The sequence below is a fragment of the Hemicordylus capensis genome, chromosome 4 (assembly GCF_027244095.1).
Source record: "Hemicordylus capensis ecotype Gifberg chromosome 4, rHemCap1.1.pri, whole genome shotgun sequence".
In the NCBI taxonomy this organism is placed as follows: Eukaryota; Metazoa; Chordata; class Lepidosauria; order Squamata; family Cordylidae; genus Hemicordylus; species Hemicordylus capensis.
The window spans coordinates 213,824,621-213,846,598 of NC_069660.1; the positions used below are offsets into that span (position 1 = coordinate 213,824,621).

The 21,978-nt window shown below is 41.5% G+C and overlaps 1 protein-coding gene across 1 annotated transcript in view; it reads right to left on the reverse strand.

Annotated features, from left to right (window-relative positions):
- Nucleotides 1-1,935: 1,935 nt before the first annotated feature.
- GFOD1 (glucose-fructose oxidoreductase domain containing 1) overlaps nt 1,936-21,978 on the reverse strand; it is a 93,252-nt gene continuing 73,209 nt past the window's right edge. Inside the window, exon 2 of the mRNA XM_053247526.1 lies at nt 1,936-9,388. Coding sequence (XP_053103501.1) covers nt 8,469-9,388 — 920 coding nt within the window. The 3' untranslated portion in view covers nt 1,936-8,468. The remainder of the gene's footprint in view (nt 9,389-21,978) is intronic.

The window sequence follows — 21,978 nt, forward strand, 5'->3', positions numbered from 1 at the left end:
ATTATATTCTCACTGTCCAGCTGTATCTCTAGCGCTTGTTTTTATTATGTGCCCCTGTGGGTTCCATTGAGAGTTAATGAGCTCTTACCTCAGATATAAAAGGAGGCCTTGAATTAACACAGACAAAGATTAGATATAAATATCCATCCTGGCTACTGCTAAACCGCCTGTGGAAGCAAAAGAAGCAAGGCAAACATATGGTGACTTTTTATCCCTGCAGTCCTACACTAATGTCCCACAAATTTACAAGCCTGTTTTCTCATTTTTATCCTCTTCACTAGTATGGATGTGGGAGGTTCTGTGTGAGGATCTGAGAGATAGAAAGCTAATAGACTAACCAACCTGCATGCATGGTGTAGAGTGCTGGACTAGGACTGGGGAGACCTGAGTTCAAATCCCCATTCAGCCATGAAACTAGCTGGGTGACTCTGGGCCGGTCACTTCTCTCTCTCAGTGTAACCTACTTCACAGGGTTGTTGTGAGGAGAAACTCAAGTATGTAGTACACCGCTCTGGGCTCCTTGGAGGAAGAGCGGGATATAAATGTAAGTAAGTAAAGAAAGAAAGAAAGAAAGAAAGAAAGAAAGAAAGAAAGAAAGAAAGAAAGAAAGAATCTGTTTACCTGACTGATACCCACCACCCCTGCCAACGCCCCTTCTCTAAGGAACTCTCACCAATGCTTTCCCCTCCTTTAAGAAGCCTTCGTGCCATCAGCAGGCATCACACCAATCTCAAGGGATGATACATAACATTTATCATGTTTAAACCACTGGCTGGTAAAACTGATGGAAGCAAGTTCAAACCCACAAAAAACCAAACCAAACCAAAACCCTGCAAAGTGTTTTGTGAAGGGAAGCAAAAGGGGCACAGAAGATGGTACCAGCAATTAATTGGTCACTGTTGAAGCTTCTAGAGCCTGCAGTGTTTGATGAGAGAGAGCGAGAGAGAGCATGTGCCAGTTCAGACATCACACACAGCCCAGATTAAACCCTGGCTTCTGGCTTTGCAGGTCATCTCTCAGCCTTGGGAACATATGCTCCCCGCTTCCTCTGCTAGTATGCAAGTTGGAAAAATTCTACTTCTGACTGTAGTTAGAAACAAGCCAGTTAAGTAATAGTATACAAACAAATGTTTGAAGACTTTTTGTATACTATGACTTGACCAGGAATTATAAGAATCAATGATCTAGTTAATATATGTTTGATGAACTTTTTGGATACTAAGGACAACTATGAAAGTAATTTTGGCATATTGTTACAGGCTTTCATATCAATATTTTTAGCATATTTATTGTTGTAAGTATTTATATGAATCAAGTACCATCAACTTTTACTATTAAAATATCAATTTATACTTTATATAGATATAGATATAGATAGATATAGATATAGATAGATACACTCACACACTCACAATTAACCCTTGGCCCCACCTGATGTCTGAAACAGCCCAGTCGGCCTGTCCCTGAATTGTTCTCATATGCTGAAAACATGTGCCAAGATTGAGATGTCCCCCAGATATTCAATAGTCCAATATTCCAAAAAGTTCTGTTGTAACTTTGCAACAGCAATCAGCACTTCAAAATGGTAATATGTTATTCCATACCAAATGCTAACAGAATTCTATACATCTTGACATATAAGAGAAGCTGAGGGATGCCAGGGTGTGTGTGTGTGTGTGTGTTGTTGAATAGTAATATTTCTAACAGCAGCTTAATCAGGGCGGGGTGGGGGCTCCAGACAGTTTAAATCCTTTTCTTCTCGTCTCCACCCCCCTCCTCCCAGCCAGCTTTGAGAAGCAAGAATATTGGAGATTTCATTCAGGTATGTCGAATCAAACAGTCATAGCAGATGGCAAAAAGAAAAAAGAAAAAAAGACGGAAAAGCTATTTCACTGCAGAAAGAAAGCGCATCCAAGGAAGAGCTGACAGCTGAAATCCTATCTCCTTTTATGTCTTTATTCATTGTATAGATTCTTTGTATTCCATAAATTCAAATATGTTAGAACAGCAGGAAACCATGTTTTAAGCCGCACATATGCTCATGGCTGACTATAAGGAACCACATTCTCCAAGCAATGTTTAAAAAAAATAAAAAATAAAAAAGGTAACACAAGAAGATTGTCCTTCCAGGGAGCAGGCCAAAAAGGCAGCTTTGGGGGCAGCTGAGGGCCACAGCAGGTAGCTTCCTTTCAAAGTAGCTGGGCTATTAAAAGACTAGAGACAATCACAGCTTTTGCTCTTTCCTTTAAAAAATATCCCCAAATCCTTTTGCTATACAGTAGTTTAAATGTTGTTTCATTTTGTTATCTACAGTATAGATATATAAAATATAGACTCTTTTTTTTATCACACACACGTCTTTTGTTTGATAAATAACTTCTTTAAAATATCTACTGTACATAAAATGTCCATGCATTGACATTTTATATATTATATAGTTTGCATCTTGTATCTCTCTCTATATATACATATATATGTTTGTAAAACACAATAAATATATATAATACAGCAATAAATGTACACTCAGATTTGTTTTTTTAAGGTTAAACATAATAAAACACACAAAAAGCAAAAACAAGGCATCATTCAAGAACCAGATGAAGAAAGGAGCTGCAGTCAGCCATGGGCAGAAGATGGTATGCTAACTCTATACATAAAAAGATTTACAGAGCTGGGTACCAATGTTTTCTGCTTTCTTTTTTTTTAAATAACTTTTTTTCTTTGCTTGCTTGCTTTTTAAAAACATCTTTACTGCACCATCTTGTTTAATGAGAATGGCAGCAAAACAAAGAGATGCCCGACTTGACCAGACCTGCCTATGCTGGAATGAAACGGCAGGATGACACAAGCAGGTTTGGCTGTGTTGTTGTGTTTTAAAACTGAAAACCTATGCATCATGATAAAGTAAACATGTTAGGCATTCTTCAAGTGCTTTTCAAGACTTTAGGGTGGCTGGCACTGCAGCAACATCAAGTACAGGACCTTTGATTATCTATATCAAATTTTTCAGAACAAAGTTACCCTCTGAAGCAAAGTTTCATTTCTGAAGACATCTGAAACTTCCTCCCCCTTCCCTCTGCTAAATATATTCTACTTTATGTTATTTGCCCCGCCTACTAGTTCCATGTGCACATGGCGAGACCTTGTGAGCAGCAGCTGTGTGCATTGTGCTGCTGAGCACAAGGATCTAGGTGTCTGGGGAAATTAAAGATCATTTTAGCAGTGAAGTGTTCTCTTCTCCTTAGTGTTGCCATCCAACCCGTTCCTGCGTCCATCCTACTCACTTACCCCTCCATTGGCAGCTGGTCCTTTCAGGCAGTTTGGCAGGATCAGTGAGTTTAAGACAGGAGCAGGAAGAGGTAACAGGCCCTGTGGAGCTGTTCAAAGAACATCACTCAGTGATTAAAGATGCGATGAAGTACAGTACTGAGATAATGCAGTAACTAGCTGCAAAGCAGGCTTTAAACTCTTAAAGACTGGTAGATACCAAAGGGAAAGATAAACAGATTCCACTTCACTGTTGAGCTCTGGTAGTTATGATGTTCCAGAGCCAATGTAAGCTGAGTGATTATGTACAGACCTTGGGAAATATATCTATAGGTGTTTAAGTTGGAATTCGTTGTACAATTTGAAAATAACGCCCGTTGATTCTAAGAGTGCTCTTTTCTTGAATGAACTGAATCATTTTTTTGTATAAAAGGAATTTTGTTGAATATGTAAAGGCATAAAAATGAACAGGATAACATCAGGAACTAACTTGGACTATTGATTTACCTGCGTAGAAACAGAGCTTTCTTTTATCACACAGTTACTGCCATTGAAACCTTCCCCAAAGAAGCCAATGTTTTGATCAAGGTCCTCTTCATGAAGAGCACCCTGATTCTTTGACTTCCGCTTTTTGTGAGCTTTTTGTCTTTTGTTGAACAGGAGCATTTCCAGACAGCAGGCTTTACTGCGGCCCGGGTTTACTGAGAGGGTTTACTGCGATTTTGAATTTGCCCCCAGTCAAAGTAGTTTTTTTTTACCCCAGACATAAATTGGGCTACACTCTTAAAGGAAAATGAATAGGCCAAATCATTTGTGAAGTGCTCCCCGATAGCTTGCAGGGACTTCGGGGTATATCTGACCGATATGCGAACACACACCATTCAAGAGAAGTGAGCTAAAAGCCCTGTCTGGAAATGCTCCAGGCCCTGAAGATGGGAATTTATCTAATCTATATTTGTACACAGGGGTGCAGACAGAGGGGAAACTTGAGGGAAACTCAAGTTTTATGCAGGGAGAAGAAAGACACTTTTTGTGGGGGAGAAATTATATTTGGGGAGAACTCAGTAAAATGCAGCAAGAATTCCTCAAATGTTTACAGATGGGTCTGCCCCTCTGTTTCGACAACGCAGACCCCTGTATCAAAAGACAATTTGTATTATACGCTCTAGTCTTAAGTAATGTTTTTTGTTGTACAGTCTGATCTACGATCGTAATAAAGTCTGTCTATCTATCTATCTATCTATCTATCAATCAAAAGGCAACTTCAATATTTTCAAAGCATAGGCATGGACTACCTGCATAGGTGGAACGTTGCCAATGAAATGCAGCTATCAAGGGAAACACCCAATTGTAGGGCAATAACATTATTTTGCTTTGTACCTTTAAGGCTGTCCTGTAGTAGAGGTCATTCATAATGGTCTGGAACAGCCTGTGGTTAGCAGATTACTTCTCAAATTCCCTATCATCTAGGTAGAGGACGCCAAGATTCAAGCATATACCACTCAGATAACCAGATAACTTGGCACTGGTATAGCCAGAGGCAGAATAGTCCCTTCTTTACCTTCCCTTCAGTGTTTTATACCTTAAAGAACGCATGAATTGACTGCAATTGTGTATTATTGTAGGGGTGCAACAGTGGCTTAGCAGTTTCTACGATGTCCCACTGAACTCCTTACTCACACAGAGCTCAATCTAATTCCTGGCATTAATGTAGCTTTTTCTGTTCCACATTGGATCAGGCCACATCAGCAAAGTGTAATCTGGCCCTTAATTAATATTTCTGTAACTTGCTGTATTTTGGGCATTCAGTCATGTTTTGTTAATATCCTATGTAAACTGGTGATGACTGACACACAAGAAACAGTAGAGTTTAAAGGCATGTCTACATTATACACCAGTAACTCTTGTTGGCTCCCGGTACCCCCTTCTCCCAGGAATCTTGAAAACTACAGTTTTGTGAAGAGGCCCTTAAAGACTGACAGCAAGCTCACAAAGTTACAACTCCCAGTAGAATTACCAAGTGGCAACCCAGAGAACAATCCTATCTTTTTGACAGTTTCTTCCTGCTGTGTGGTAAAACAAGAGACTTGCTTATTCCAGCAGGTGATACCTGAGGGTAGGCAAGGGGATCCTGGGCGGAGGGAAGCAGAAGCTGCAGCCGAGTCCTCCTTTACAGCTGCAGGGCTGCCAAGGAGACAGGAGGATTCTCTGCGTTGTGAGCTGGCAATGCTGTTTCTAAGGGCAAACCATGATAATCAATACGGTTTAGACACAGTTTAAAATTTAGGCAGATGTGCCATCTTCAGTGGCTACACAGAAAGAGAAGCCTCTAATTCTAGAATGCCCATACCACTTTTGTTAGAAGCATCAGCTTGGTGTTTGATATGGATATACATATTGTAGTGACCAGCTCCCCCACCTAAAGAGTTAACAGGAAGTTAACCCTTGAGGCTATTCTCACGGTCATACAAAATCGGGCTAAGGGAGCCTAGCCCGATTTTGTATGACCGTGAGAACCACCAGGCTCGCAGCCGAGCCCGGTCTCACCAAAGCGGGTAACCCGCTGAAATGCCCCTCCCCTTAGCTGAGGTTAGCGTAGCAAGTGCTCTGCTAATCTGCAGCAACTCATGAGTAGACCCCTGACCGGGAGGCTTAAAAGCAGCCTCCCAGCTCGGGGGTCTCTCCAGCATGCTCGCACAGGGCTTGCTGGAGCTTCCGGGGGCTGCACGGCCCCCGAACCCCCCCCCCCGGCAGTCGTGTGGGCGGCCAATCCAGCCACCCAGGGCTGCCTCCCTGCTCCCCGCTCGTCTGTGGAGAGAGCAAGCTCTGCAACTGAGTGTCTAGGTTCCAAAGTGTGCCGCCCTGAACACTCTCGGTGCTTTTGAAGTAATTTTGTAACTTTCTAAGTATTTTTAATTATATCCCAAAAGCTGAGAAGCCTAAGACAACCTATTGTTGTAGCTTTTTAATAAAATGTTTTCTTGCTTTTTCTTCTAAAGCTTCACAGAGTAGTTTGTTAACTCTGAGAAGGAGGGGATGCTCCTTTAGTGCAAAACCAGTCTCCACTGATCACTTGCCAGCTACTCATGTCACGTGGAACTAAGTTCCCCATACTTTGTTTGTTAGCAAAGTTAAGAGAGTTTTCCCTGGGATATTTCACACCAAGCCCAGGGGGTTCAGACACTGCCAATCAGGGGGTGGTTTGGCATTCCCTGCCCGCACTCACATGAGCTGGCTCTGAGACAAAGGCTTAATCTGCTACACATATAATCTAGCAGTATCTGCTACCAGAGATAACAGTAATATTAGATTTAAAATTCGACATGGATGTCACAGCCACCTTTTAACAACATCAAATACAAAAAGCAACAATTCTTTCTTTTAATCCTCACTGATCTTGATGTGGAATTGATGTGGTCTCTCCTGTGTGAAGATGTAGATCAGGCATCCCCAAACTGCGGCCCTCCAGATGTTGCTGAAGTACAATTCCCATCACCCCCAGCTACAATGTATTGTGGCTGGGATGATGGGAATTGTAGTTCAGCAACATCTGGAGGGGCGCAGTTTGGGGATGCCTGATGTAGATAAATGATCTCACAGGGTTCAGCAACATAACCAACAGGCCCATCTGTTGCCATCAAGGAACAGAAAGCAAGACTGCAAAATTATCACAACTTGGCTGTATGAGACTCCAATCATGGGGTCGTTATCATGGAGATCACCTCCTAACAAGAGAAGAGTGTCCATCTCTGACTCTCAAAAAGTATCATTCATATTGTTGGTGAATAACTTGGGGAAGGTCATCATTCACCTTTAGCCAAATGATGCTTTCTATGATTTCCACCTAAAGCATGTTGTGCAGTCATATGGAGCCGCAAGGCTCTGCCTGGGGCTGCTGTGAACTCAGCAGCAAGCCCTGGCACTGTTCAGAAGCAGCAGTTTTGCAAGCAGTATTACCCCAGTTTTCTCCATTCATGGCTATTGTAATAAATGTGGCAATGCTGCTGGCAGAAACGGCTGCTTCTGAATAGCATCAGGGCCTGATTCCAAGTCCACTGCACCTCTGAGGTGGAGCCCAAAGGCTCCATATAACTGCATAGCATGTAAGCTGTTATCTTTAGTTGATGAACATATGATGTGCTGAATTTTGGCCCAGTCGGGAGCCTAGAAATAAGGCCCAAAAATCAGAAACAAAGAATCCTGGGACACCTAGAACCTTAACAAATTTGTTGTAGCATACGCTTGTGTGGGCTAGACTCACTTTGTCAGATGACCTACTTCATACACCTGATGAAGTGGACATGAAAGCTTATACCACAATAAATGTGTTAAATAATTGGTATTTAAGGTGCTACAGGGTGCTTTTTTTGGTTTTGCTACAACAGTCTAATTTAGCTCTCCCTTTGGAGCTTGCCAAAAATCAGAGAACATCTGAAAACCGGGAGGCCACATTGTAGATAATTTTTGCACATTCCCTATTTCTCCACAGATATCAGTGCTTCGTAATGAAGCTTAGCATAAATATGTGGAAACATGCTACTGTCTTCAAACAATTTCTACTTTTAAAATCATTAAGTTTATAGTCAATTACCCGGGGGCAGGTACAACATTGAGGGTTCATATTATCTATGAAAACCAAATTGCCAACTTTTTTCCTATGACACATTCATGCCAAGTGTTATTATTTTGCCTATTAACTCATGCAGATGCATGGTTCACTACTGAATGTAACCGTGATAAATTAGCATGCTCTTATTAGCAGGGCTACTAGGAAGCATTCGTGTCAGAAGCCAGTCCGCCACAAAGGACTTTCTGACATTTTAGCATCTTCACAGCCTGCTGGCTGGTGAAAAATGTCCAACCAGACTTTCCTGAACAGTTTTCACAGTAAACACAATTGAATCAGCTATGTGCCTGAAAGTCATGAACAGATTTCCATTTTACTTTCCTATAATGCTATTTTGTAAACAGTTAATACAGGTTTTTTCTTTTATCGTGCTCTTGAACAACCTTTATGTCTATCTATCACAGGCATTTCAAATGCAACTAATATTTCAGCACCAACCAAGCAATGGAGTTTGAATGGGAAGGGCTTATCCCCTGTACTGACTTATTTGTCTAAGATCTGACAATCAGGTCATGTCTTCTATTAGGAAAGAATTGCATTGATTCACCACTTTTCCCCAGGATGTGACAGAAAGCTAGCAGTACAGAGACATTCTGCTCCTGCGCATGGCTTCACTGATCAAGTAGGCAGGGCTTAATTCTGGTTCTTCAGTCATAATCACAATGTTCTGCCATTCCCCTAGTTGGTTTGACTTTTTAATGGTATCCACCACGCACAAAGCATAGAGGCAGTCATCAAAAGTTGCAGCCATTGTGAGCGGCCGACCATCCCAGGTTCTTCTGTCATCCTGATCCTCAAATGCCTGCCGGACAGCCTGCACCATCTTTATAGTCCCCCGGAGGTAAGGGGATGGGATGTCACTGAAGGCCTTCTCGGGTATCAAGGAGTTGCTAACTGGTGTGGAGTCCTTTAGAAGGAGCTCCTTTTGTGCTGAGCTATTGCTCTGTCCATATAAATCAGTGCCTATTACAATCAGCCGCCCACTGGAACCTACCACAATAATATCTTGTTTAAATTCCCCGGGAACATTGAAGTTGAGTGTAACAGTGCAGCACACTCCGCCTTCTAAGACCATCTGAAATGTACAAAAGTCATCACTTGTGATTTGGCGTATTCCTTTGATATGGTCTGTCTGCTTAACAAATGTCTTAAGCAATCCGTGTACTTTCACTGCCTTCTGGCTGGTGAGGAAAGTCAAAAGATCAATGATGTAGGTGCCAACAGAGTGCAACCCCCCGCCTCCCATCAAGTCATCACAGCTCCAGTTGTATTTCTTGCCTAGGAGGCTCCCACTGTGAACCTGTACTTCACACACAAGCAGCTCTCCAACATAGCCCTCTTGGATCAGCTGCTTCATCTTCACAAAGGCAGGCAGGAAACGGAGAACGTTACCCATGATGCTCATGAGCTTTGGGTAATAGTGGGCAGCAGACATCATATTAAAGGCATCAAGTGGAGTGGCTGTTCGGTCACAGATGACATTCTTCCCAATTCCTGTCAGATATTAAAGAGAAAGAGAGAGAGTATGTGAGGTTAAGGCATTTCAAGATTATAGGCATAAGTCTAGTGATCCAGAAGAGTTGCTAAGGAAAGCTGCATTTTTAGAACAATTTGTGACGGTAAGGGCTAACTAAACATGCTGTTAAGAAGTGAGGTTAAGCAGAAATGCCTTTTATCCAGGATTTCACCACATGGAAAGGGGTAGGTTAATTCTTTCACTTTGCACTATTTCTCCATGGAAATTGTACTCCACCCTCCCCCCCCCCACACACACACCAGTGGCTATTTACCTCCAAATAGCTATTTGTTTGTTTGAGAATATTTATACCCTGCCCCTCCAGTGCAATACTGCTCAGGGTGTCCTCCAAAATTAATAAAAGAGATAAAACAACATAATGTAAAACTAACATAATTAATAAAATTAATAAAAACTAAAACAGAACCCAGTTAAATTCAAATTTCAAAGCTGGAAGTTTAAAAATTTAAAATGCACCAGATAAAAGCTTCAGATTAGCATTAAAAAGCCTCTTTAGAAGTTGGGTCTTCACATTTAAAAAAAAAATTTTAGAGGGAGCATGGCAAAGCTCTTCCACAAAGGCATTCCAAAGCAAGAGAACCACAACTGAAAAGGCCCTGTCTTTAGTCCCCACCAACTAAATCTCAGTCAACAGTTGGGCCATGGAGAGTCCTGGCAGTTTCATATGGGTGAATACGGTCTGACAGGTGCCCCGAACCCAAACTATGTCGGATTTGAATCTAGCCCAAAATCAAACTGGTGCCCAAAAAAGCTGCCGCTATTTGCTGCAAATAGCTGCTTTGGGGTGCAATTTTCAGAAGGAAAACAGTGTGAGGGGGAAAGTCAGTCTCTTCTTCCCTGCAGTCTGAATCAGGATTCCTCTCTGCTGCAGCTGCTTTTTGGGACACTTGGCTTTTAAGCATGCTTCATTTAGTCACATTTAAACACATACACTAATATCTACTCTAACATACACCCACAATCTTGTAACATACTTGAAACGGATTGTTCTTTATATGACCATATTTTGGTGCTATAGAATTGTAGTTTTCACACTGTGTTCTGGAGAAACAGGGATTAGAAAGCTTTTCAAGAGTTCCTGAAGAAGATCAGTAATGGACAAAAACATTCTCGACAGCTTGTTTTCTGTTGTCAATCTTTCCCTCCGATGTGCAGTCACATAAGAGTGTTGGGGATGAAGGTTGCACTCTCAGTTCACACAAGGCAGCAGGTGAGGCCTAACAGGCCAGACCAGGGTTCTACATGACCTGGCCCTGCATTCTAGAGCTTGCCCTAGGATCTTCAGCAAAGCCCCTGGGTTCTGTGGCAATGTGTATATCTAAGCCTAGGGACCAATGATAGACTGGGACCTTTGTCGGTGTACCGATCACTCCACTGCCCAACAGAATCCCTAACTGAGCTGACAGACTTGGTTGCTGAGTTGGCACTGGAGTCACTCAAACTGTTGGTAGTGGGGGACTTCAATGTTCACTTTGGGACTAGGTTGTCCGGAGCAGCTCAGGAGTTCATAGCAGCCATGACAACTATGGGCCTATCCTAAGTGGTCTCAGCACCAACGCATAATTCTGGTCACCCACTCAATTTGGTCTTTTGCTCTGATCAGGGTGGCGTTCCGTGGATGGGGTCTCCTATTATTTCCCCATTGTCACAGATGGACCACTATCTGGTTAAGGTAGAATTTACAGCCGCAAATCAGCTCTGCAAGGGGTGAAGGACCTATTAGGTTGGTACACCAAGGTGGTTATTAGATCCAATAGTATTTCAAGAATCCTTGGAAGGATTTAGAGTGGGCTCTGCCAATGATTCTGTTGGTGCTCTGGTGCAAAAATGGAATAACTCACTCACTAGAGCAATTGACATAATCGTTCCGAAGCATCCTCTCCGACCTGCTTCAAAATTAGCACTGTGATATTCAGAATTATTACAGGAGCTGAAGCAGCAAAGTAGACAACTAGAGGGCAAGTGGAGGAAGACTCTATGCAAATTGGATAGATTACAACAAAGAGCACATTTGAAGATCTATGATCTGGCAATACAAGTTGCAAAGAAGCAGTTCTTTTCTGCCTGCATTGCTTCCACAAGTTCACGTCCAGCAGAGTTATCAAGCGGTTGTGAGAGAGCTAGTACATGCCCCTCGCACTTGAATTTAGAACCTTTGATCACCTGCTGTGACATTTTAAATGACTTCTTTGCAGATAAAATCTCTTGTATTTGGGCCAAACTGGATTCCACATTTATTGCAGAATCTACTAGGGGAGTGTCCAGCAGTTAAGATTATCTGGGGAGGTCCGGTTACAGCTACCACCAGCTCTTTTGGTGACTACTCGGGACCGGGCCTTCCCTGTAGCTGCTCCAGGGCTCCTGAATGTACTCCCTGTTAAAATAGGAGTTTTCCCCATCTCCCTGTTTTTTAAAAGACCCATAAGATGCACCACCTAGGGATGCACATATCAGGTGGGTGGGTGGATGGATGGAGAGATAGATGTGCAGCCCCTGCTAACTGGGCAAAGAGGCACCTTTTACCATGGTGATTCTCTTTATTTAGCAGGGGGAGAGTAACTGGCCCTATCCACCCCCAGCACAGTACCTCCAGTGACTGTTGCTGGTGTCTATCTTGTTTTTTTGTTTTTAGAATGTGAGCCCTTTGGGGACAGGGAGCCATCTTATTTATTTATTATTTCTCTGTGTAAACCACCCTGAGCCATTTTTGGAAGGGCGGTATAGAAATTGAATTAAAATAATAATAATAATGATGATGATGAAGAAGAAGAAGAAGAAGAAGAAACAATGAAACAAAACAGGCCTAAAAGAAAGAACAAGTCAAGAACCGAGCAGAAAAATGGAAAAATAAACCACTGCATGGTCAATATTTGCACAATATAAGTGGAAAATCAGACATCACCAAGACCTGGCAATGGCTTAAGAATGGCAACTTGAAGAAAGAAACAGAGGGTTTAATACTGGCTGCACAAGAACAGGCACTAAGAACAAATGCAATAAGAGCAAAAGTCGAAAAATCCACAACAAACAGCAAGTGCCGCCTTTGTAAAGAAGCAGATGAAACCGTGGACCACCTAATCAGCTGTTGTAAAAAGATCGCACAGACTGACTACAAACAAAGGCATGACAGGGATGATACACTGGAACATCTGCAAAAAATACAAGCTACCTGAAGCCAAAAATTGGTGGGACCATAAAATTGAAAAAGTTGAAGAAAATGATAATGTAAAAATATTATGGGACTTCCGACTACAGACAGACAAACATCTGCCACACAATACACCAGATATCACTGTAGTCGAGAAGAAAGAAAAACAAGTTAAAATAATCGACATAGTAATACCAGGGGACAGCAGAATAGAAGAAAAAGAAATAGGAAAAATCACCAAATACAAAGATCTACAAACTGAAATTGAAAGGCTGTGGCAGAAAAAGACCAAAATAATCCCAGTGGTCATTGGCGCCCTGGGTGCAGTTCCAAAAGACCTTGAAGAGCACCTCAGCACCATAGGGGCCACAGAAATCACCATCAGCCAATTACAAAAAGCAGCTTTACTGGGAACAGCCTATATTCTGCGACTATATCTATAATAACAGCAACAACATTGACAATAAAATTCTGGCATTCCCAGGTCCTTGGGAAGGACTCGATGTCTGGATAAAACAAACCAGTCAATAACACCTGTCTGACTGTGTAAAATAATATATAATAATAATAATTCACCAGCAGAAAAGTTAATGGGGAAAAAAATTCTATGATGGTAGAGTGTTTGAAAATTACAGCTATAGAAGATAAGAGATATTACTTCAGAATGTCACAGCTCCACAGAACAAACATCCCTGCATTTTGATGTGGCAACCACAGGAATATTTATCTTCTGTTGAGTTGCATCTGCAATGTACAAATTGCCTGTGAAGTGCTACCTCTGAACCTTTGTCAGTAAAAGTCAAATGTCTACCATTGCTGCTTCTTGATTCATGTAGGATATGGTTTGTTTGACTTCACAGAATAAATTCATGTAGCTGACCTACATTTCTTTAATAGGTAAAGTTCCAGCTGTACCTTTGGTTGCAGAACTATCAGTCTAAATCAGTCATTTATTTTACAAGTCTTTCCCAACTGAATACATCCTCTCAGAGGGACTGTAAGGCAGGCAAACAGCGAGAAATGAAGATCTTCTCTCTCTCTCTCTCTAACACACACACACACACATTTTCTAATGCCCAAATAGCACATATAAACATATGGGTGAAGGGTGGAAGACACAACAACCATGGACACCACTTTTCTCCCTCTACTTCTCCTCTTACAGCAAGCTTTCCCTTCCACTAAAGTCTACTAGTTCTCAGTCCTGTTCACCATAGTCATCACTCATCTTTCCCTTTCTCCCTCTTTCAGCACAGCCTGCAATTCTTAAGCCCTGCTGAACATAGCAGGGCTTACTTCTGAGGAAATATACATAGGGTTGCAGTGGAAGAGACTTGTCTGTTATACAGCCACAATTGCCCCTCTCTTCCTTGCTCCTTCCCAGTTTTTAAAGCTCAATTAAGATGATGGACATGGAAGCCCCTCCTTCTGCTCTAGAGAAACTCTGCTTCCCAATTCCAGATACTTGAGATTTGGTATACTTCGTGATAAGATAAATGCTCCCTGCACATGCTCAGTACACCATCTTTTTTATTATTCATGCTGATTGTTATTACTAGTACTACTACTACCAACAACAACTACAACACTACTACTATAATATCGGCATTATTATTCCAGAGCTGAATCTAGACATTCAGAACTAAGGCTGAGATTGAGATCTGCAGGTTCCTGCATATATTCTTTGAAGAAGTCTTCTGTCCCGGCCTGTCACTGGGAGAAAGAATGGAGAGGGGGAAAGGTCAAACTGTTATTGTGCCTCTATACTCAATAGAGCTTACTCTAATTATAATTCTTGTTACTTGTTTGAATTTCTCAAAAGTTACCTGTGGCCCAAGAACCACAAATAGGCTATCCCCCTGCTAGAGGTTGTTATTCTCTACTGAGAAAATTTAAGTATCAAGTATTAACTATCCTAAGGAATAAAGTTTTAACTACTTCAAAAGCTCCTGAGTCAAATATTTGCAAATTAGAAATCCCATCTGCCACACACTGTTTTGCAATATCAATTAACCTTGCATTCCCAGCTGCTGTTGAACTAAAACTCCCACCACCGCCAAACACAATGGTCTTCAGCCTTATAGTATAAGCATACTGAGTCAGGCAATGGGTTCATCTAGCCCAAGCTGTCTTCTCAGACTGATGATGGAATATTTGAGGTTCTGATAGAGATCAAACTGGGGCCTCCCTGTACGTAAGGCATGCCCTCAGCCAATGAACTACACAGAACTGCAGCCAGTGTGCTTTTGCTTGCAGGGCTGACCTGCTAATGAGGTACAGTGAGGTGGCCAGCTCAGGTGGCAGATGGGCAAGCAGCCAACCTCCACCACCCAACACCCCCCTTATCTGGACCAGTGGTGTGCCAGCTCTTGCTGGCAGTCACTACTCTTGCTTTCACTCCCTGAATTTTAAAAGGGCAGAGGGGAACAAATTGAGCAGAAGAGAAAGTGTGTGGAGGAGAAGGGCAGAGGCTACAACTTTGCTCTCCTCTACACACTTCCTCTTCCTCTTTGTTTTCCCTCTGCCTTTTTAAAGTCCAGGGAGCAGGAGGAAAGGCAGGAGCAGTAGCACCAGCATGCCACTGGAGGAGAGAAAGTGTATGCACACCACCAGGGAAGGGGGCACATTCTACCACGTGGCATTTGGCACAGGAAGGTCCCATACAAGAAGGGGTACTGCTTTGCAGCAATTTCATTTCAGCCAATGGGGGTGCAGCTTGGTTCAGCCTTGTTAGCCCTGGACACAAAATATAGGAGCTTTGCCACATTTAGGATATTTTTCTAAGCAATTCTTACTATTTTTGGACTTTGTCCAGACTAGTGGAGATCAGCACTGGGTTTTATACAATCTCCCTGTGTCTTGTGGTTGTTCAGTCAGAGCACATGGCATAGGGGAAAGCCCATTTACAAAATCCCGACAGTGCTGCTTTCCCATAAATCTTTTGTCCTCTGTATCGCCCAGACAAGCAGGCTGTAATCCGGTGGTAAATGAGAATCAGAATATTTACAGTGAAGGAACATTAGATTAGTGTTCTAAGTAATCACTGAGCACATTCACTTGATGCATTTGTATTGCAATTGTGGGTTAATAAGCACAAATCAGGCAATTATATCTTGTCATCAGACAGACAAGGTAAGCGACAAAACACCTAAATTTTATTCAGAAGCAGTAGCAAGCCGTCATTTGGCCACTGGTAATGTCACAAACCAACCAGCAATAAAACACCACAGCAAAGCCTGCATCCTCCACAGCCTTGTAGTTTTGTCTTTTAGAAACACTTTTCTTAGCCATCTGTTCAACACTGCAGCTTTGTCATGTCTCAGTTATGAGATAATCTGCCAAGTGGCTAGCTTGCTTTGCTAGGAACAGAACCATGGTTAGTGCATTCTGATTTCATAAACATTTGGGATTATGTAATTTGAGAACAATGATTGCTTTATCGTTCCAGGGAGAAATAGTAGTGAGTCGCGCTTTCCCCCTAACTGAGCAAGGTATTGTTGAGGCAGCACAGCCAACCAGTTGGTCACAAGAGGCACCAATGGAGCAGCATGTGATTGGAGAGATGCAGCCCACTGTGACACCTCAAAGCAGTCTGGGTCATATTCCTTGAATCTCACAGAAAAGCCCCTTGGGGTAGCTAAATGTCTTTGAACAAACCCTGTATATGTGACACTAAAAAACATATTTGAACTCACTTACAAGCCTGGATTATTATAATGCTATATTCAGATTATTTCCAGATAATGAGCAATGAGACTCACAACTGGGAGAGCACAGCAGATGTGTCCTTATAGGTAAGTTCAAATTCAACACAGTTTGGAAGCTTTTGCTTATTATTTTTTTTCTTTTTAAAGGGGCATGATTTATCAAAGTCATGCAGGCTCGAATGTCAGTTTAAATACACTTTATAACAGCTTTGCAAACAAATCCCATAGAGTTAAGGCGAAACCCCATTATTTTTCTTTCAGAAGTCTAATTTCTAGGGGCAAAGCTTGTCCTGCAGTTCCTGTGCCACACTGCCATATTTACCTGAATCCAAGACTAGGTTTTGTCCACATTCTTTGATGTTCAAAATGGGGGGGTCATCTTAAATTCAGAGTCCTGTTCTTTCCAGGTAAATTCAGGTATAACCTGCAATTGACCTCTGTTTTTGAAGAGGTCATCTTAATTCAGAGTCATCTTCTATTTGGGTATATATGAGTAAATTCCTCCCCCACCCCTGGTGCTGGCACTGACCAGTTCATAAAAGTCTCTAGCCCACAAAAATGTTTACTAGTTATTCTGCCCACAAATACCCATGTTCATTATTTGTGGCCCCCCAAGTAGGTTTAGCCAGCCTTGCTAAATCACCAGTTCTTTGTCCTGATTCCCATGCTGATTGCTGCTAATCCAGGAATACTATCAGGATCGGGAAGAGAGCTGTTCTGGTGGTAGCAAGCATGACTTGTCCCCTTAAGCTAAGCAGGATCTGCCCTGGTTGCATACGAAAGGGAGACTAGAAGTGTATTCCTCTTAGGTATTCCTAAAGGTATTCCTCTTAGGGGATGGAGCCACTCTGGAAAGAGCATCTGGGCTCCAAGTTCCTTCCCAGGCATCTCCAAGATAGGGCTGAGAGAGATTCCTGCCTGCAACCTTGGAGAAGCCACTGCCAGTCTGTTTAGACAATACTGAGCGAGATGGACCTATGGTCTAGTTCAGTATATGGCAGCTTCCTATGTTCCTATGATCAGCATGGTGGAAGCAGTAACCACCCACACATTCTGAAGTTTTGGCAAGAATAGACAACCAGATACAGAGGTCATGCTGAACAGAAACAACCAAATGTGGTGATCAAGCACTGCTCCGGCAGAAGTGCCTGCAGAGAACAGACACTGTTTTAGATTGTGAGCTCCTTGGGGACAGGGAGCCATTTTATTTATTTATATCTATGTAAACCACGTTGGGAACTTTTGTTGAAAAGCGGTATAAACATATTCACTGTATTCGTATACAAAGCTACCACACAGAGTCAGAGCCATTGGCTCATCTAGCATGGTCCTGTCTACCCCAGTTGGCAGATCTGGGGTATCCAGCTGGGACAGACAGTTGGCAGATCACTCAGATCGCAGGCAGCAGTTGTTCCCAGTCCTGCTACAAGGGATGGATGGAACATTTTCCACTGCTCTGTTTTTCTACAAATTTTCCATCTCTAAAAATGCATAATGAATGGATAAAATACCAGTCCAATCAGTCAGTTCCAAAGTTTTAATTAACTTTTTTCAGATGATTACGCCTACAATTATCTATATAATGTACATACAATATCAGAAAATTAGTGTGTTTTCAGTCCCTTTGAGTTTTTTCCACTCTTAAAATTGAAACAATGCAAGGGAAGACCATCCTATTAAATTACCATATTCTAAAATATTTATTAAGATGTTAAAATATATATATTTCCAAGTATTTATTTATTTAACACATTTTAATACTGCCCCATACCTAAGTCCCTGGGTGGTTCACAGTTTAAAAATGCAACAATTAACACAATTAAAACAGTTTAAAATACGGACAAAATATTTAAAACTATAAACTAAAAGCCTGATTAAACAGGTATGTCTTCAGGTCCTTCTTAAAAACATCCAGAGGAGAGGCTCTAATTTCGTTAGGACGAGTGTTCCAAAGTCCTGGGGCAACCCTAGAAAAGGTTTGGTTTTGAGTCACCACCAACCAAGCTGGTGGCAACTGTAACTGGACCTCCTCAGATTATCTTAATAAGCAGTGAAGTTCCTGAAGAAGGCGGCATTCTCTTAAATACTCTGGACCCAAGCCGTTCAGGGCTTTATAGGTAATAACCAGCACTTTGTGTTTTGCCCGGAAACCTATTGGCAGCCAGTGTAGTTCAAAGTAAAACTTTGAACTTTGGAAAAACTTTTAAGAGAATTATACAACTTTTAAAATTAATATTTTTTTCATTTTGTTTACTAAATATAAGTTAAATGAGCACATCAAGGCAGTTTACATGATGAATAATGAGTAGGACAAATTTCTTACCCAGTTTTGGGAGCTGTGTGCACTCTCAACTTTTGATTGTTCTATTGATTGTTTTGATTGCGGAAAACTAGTTAGGATGCACTGGCAGAGATCATCTGCTATTATTGTTGTTGTTGTTGTTTACACAGTCAGACATGTGTTTTTGACTGGTTTGTTTTATCCAGACATCGAGTCCTTCCCAAAGACCTGGGATGGCTGAATTTTATTATCAATATTGTTGCTGTTAAATTATTATAGATATCGTCACAAAATATAGGCTGTTCCCAGTAAAGTTGCTTCTTTTCAACAATTGATTATATGGCTATCTCACCTTCGCTTTTTACTCAGCTGGTAAATTTTAGAATTGTTATCCGGTGTGAGAGTGACCACCTCCCGGGGGAATTACTCCTAAATTTTGATACTTTACCTAAATTGGATGTGATTTATACCCCCACTTCTGATCTGGAGGTTTGTCCCTCTCGGGTGAGATGGTCGGATAGTTTGGGTGCTAGGGTGGACTCCTTACTGACGTCTCGTAACATTGATATGCTTCGCTCAGTTATACTATCTGGTGGTTGTGAACTTGGGCCAGACTTTTTAAGATCTTATGACAAAATAATACAGACCCTACAACCTATTCTTACTCGGCCAAAGCCTGGGGGAGCTGGTGGGATCTCAAAAAGCTCCCATGGGTGGTTTGATGAGGAGTGTTACAAAGCTAAACACCAACTTACTGCTGCCCTTTTGGTCCACAGAACTACTCTGACCTCTACCTCATTGGCTGAGGCGATGGATAGGAAGAAAGCTTATAAACTTCTTATAAAGCGCAAAAAGAGCGAAGCAGTTATGGCTGACTGGAATCAATTAATTATGGCAGCTAAAGCTAGAAACTCTGCAGTCTTCTGGAGACTGATTACCTGTCAGTTACGATGCAATTCTATTCTTTTTGATTATGTAATCCCCCCATTAGTTTGGGAGCAACATTTCACGAAGTTATTCCAAAAGGAGGACGATTTAGTCTTCCATTTAACAGACATTTCGGCTCCATCATCAGACTGGCCTCCGGTGTCATGCAGTGAAATCAATGCTCTTATTACCCAGTTGAAATCAGGCAAAGCCCCAGGTATTGACCATATTACCGCAGAGATACTTAAGAGTAACATGGCTTGGTGGTCTCCTGTTTTAGCTTCCCTATTCACTTTTATAGACCGAACCACTCAGATCCCGAGTGATTGGGGCATAGCAATCATTATTCCTATCTACAAAAAGGGAGATAGGAGACTCCCAGAGAACTATCGCCCAATTAGTTTACTTAGTACTATTGCTAAACTCTATGCTAGGCATCTGTATGGCAAATTGGTGGATTGGTGCGATAGAGAAAACATTCTATCGGATGAGCAATTTGGATTTAGAGCGGATCGATCAGTTTTGGATCCGGCTTTAATCCTTCAACATCTTGTTGGGAAATATGTGCTTGCTCATAAGGCTGCTCTTTTTGCCGCCTTTATCGATTTTAGGGCTGCATTTGACCTGATCCCGCGTGATAAATTATGGTCTAAGCTGTCTGAATCCACAATTGATCGTCATCTTCTATGCCTCATTCGCAAGCTTCATAATAATTCTAGGATCAGAGTTCGTTGTTCTAGAGTTGGGCATCTTACTAAGGAAGTACTGGTATCTAGAGGAGTTAGACAGGGATGCATTTTGGCTCCCTTGCTGTTTAACCTATATATTAATTCATTGATCGCTCACTTGAATCAACTGCATCACCATCCACCTAAGTTAGGCACAAGACATTTGTCCATTTTGCTTTATGCTGATGATGCGGTAATTTTATCTAGAACTCAAGTGGGTTTAAGGAGAGCTATGCGTGCCCTTGATGATTATTGTAAGTTGAATCTGCTGGAAGTTAATTGTTCCAAAACTAAAATTGTGGTATTTGCAAGACGTCCTATTTTACATCGCTGGTTTTTTAATGGAGTCCAACTTGAACAAGTGAAACAATTCAAATATCTCGGGATTGTTTTTTCTGCTACTGGATCACGACTACTGCACAGAGATTATGTTATCCAGAGTGGAAGAAGAAGTGCTAATTTGATCCAGTCCTTTTTCCGCTCTAGAGGTGCTCAGTATGTCCCAGCAGCCATCAAACTATTTAATGCAAAGGTAAGGGCTCAACTACTGTATGGTGTTCAGTTGGGGCTATACTCCAATTTCGAGAAAGTTGAGGCAATACAATCAACCTTTCTGAAAAACATCTTTCAAGTACCTGGCTGTGTGCCCAGAGTAGTGCTGCGCCTTGAGGCAGGATTGATTAAAGTTGAAGCCTGGGCATGGCTTTTCATTTTGAGCTATTGGCTCAAATTGATGTTTAGGCCTATTGGTATTGTCTCATTGATTTTTCAAGATTCTTATCGCTCAGCCTGGTTGGAAGCTATTGAAGCGAGATTGCAGTACTATGGATTTTCACCTACAGCCATCCTTAGTTTGCCTTATGAGGAGGCTAGGGGCAGACTTAAGGAAAGGATTCTCGATATGGAATCTCAGATTGACAGGAGTTTAATTCCTAGGGGTGTTTTCCTGAATGTCGAAACTGTAAGCTATTCCCCAGCCAGATATGTATCTCTTCTTACAGTACCTAAATTTCGTAGGGCTTTAACTTTGGCCCGTTGTAACGCCTTGAATACAGCTGTGCTGCAGGGGAGATTCCAAAATATTCCTTATCATTGCCGTGTTTGTCCGTGTGGATTGGGAGAAGTTGAGACGACGGCTCATGTTCTTTTGTATTGCCAATTTTACAGTGATATTAGGAAGAAATACATTTCACCTCAACTTATCCTGTTTCCAGGATTAACTGAAACTGATTATTTAAATTTAATTTTAAAGGATTGTAAAGAGGAGAACTTACTCAATGTTGCTAAATTCTGTTATATTTGTGGTGTTATTCGGAATGAAGTTGTTAATTCTAAATGATTTTATTTTTGTAATTCTGGCCATTGGCTGTATTAATAAAGACTGAGACTGACTAATTGGCTGATGGCGATTTCTGTGGCCCCTATGGTGCTGAGGTGCTCTTCAAGGTGTTTTGGAATTGCACCTAGGGCACCAATTACTACTGGGATTATTTTGGTCTTCTTCTGTCACAGCCTTTCAATTTCAATGTGTAGATCTTTGTATTTTGTTATTTTTTCTATTTCTTTTTCTTCTATTCTGCTTTATTAATTATTATTATTATTTCTTGTTGTTAATAATAATAATAATAATAATAATAATAATAATAATAATAATAATTCAATTTCTATACCACCCTTCCAAAAATGGCTCAGGGCGGTTTACTCAGCAAATACAAATGAAATGAAAGCAAGCTAAATGCATGGCTAAGAAACTATG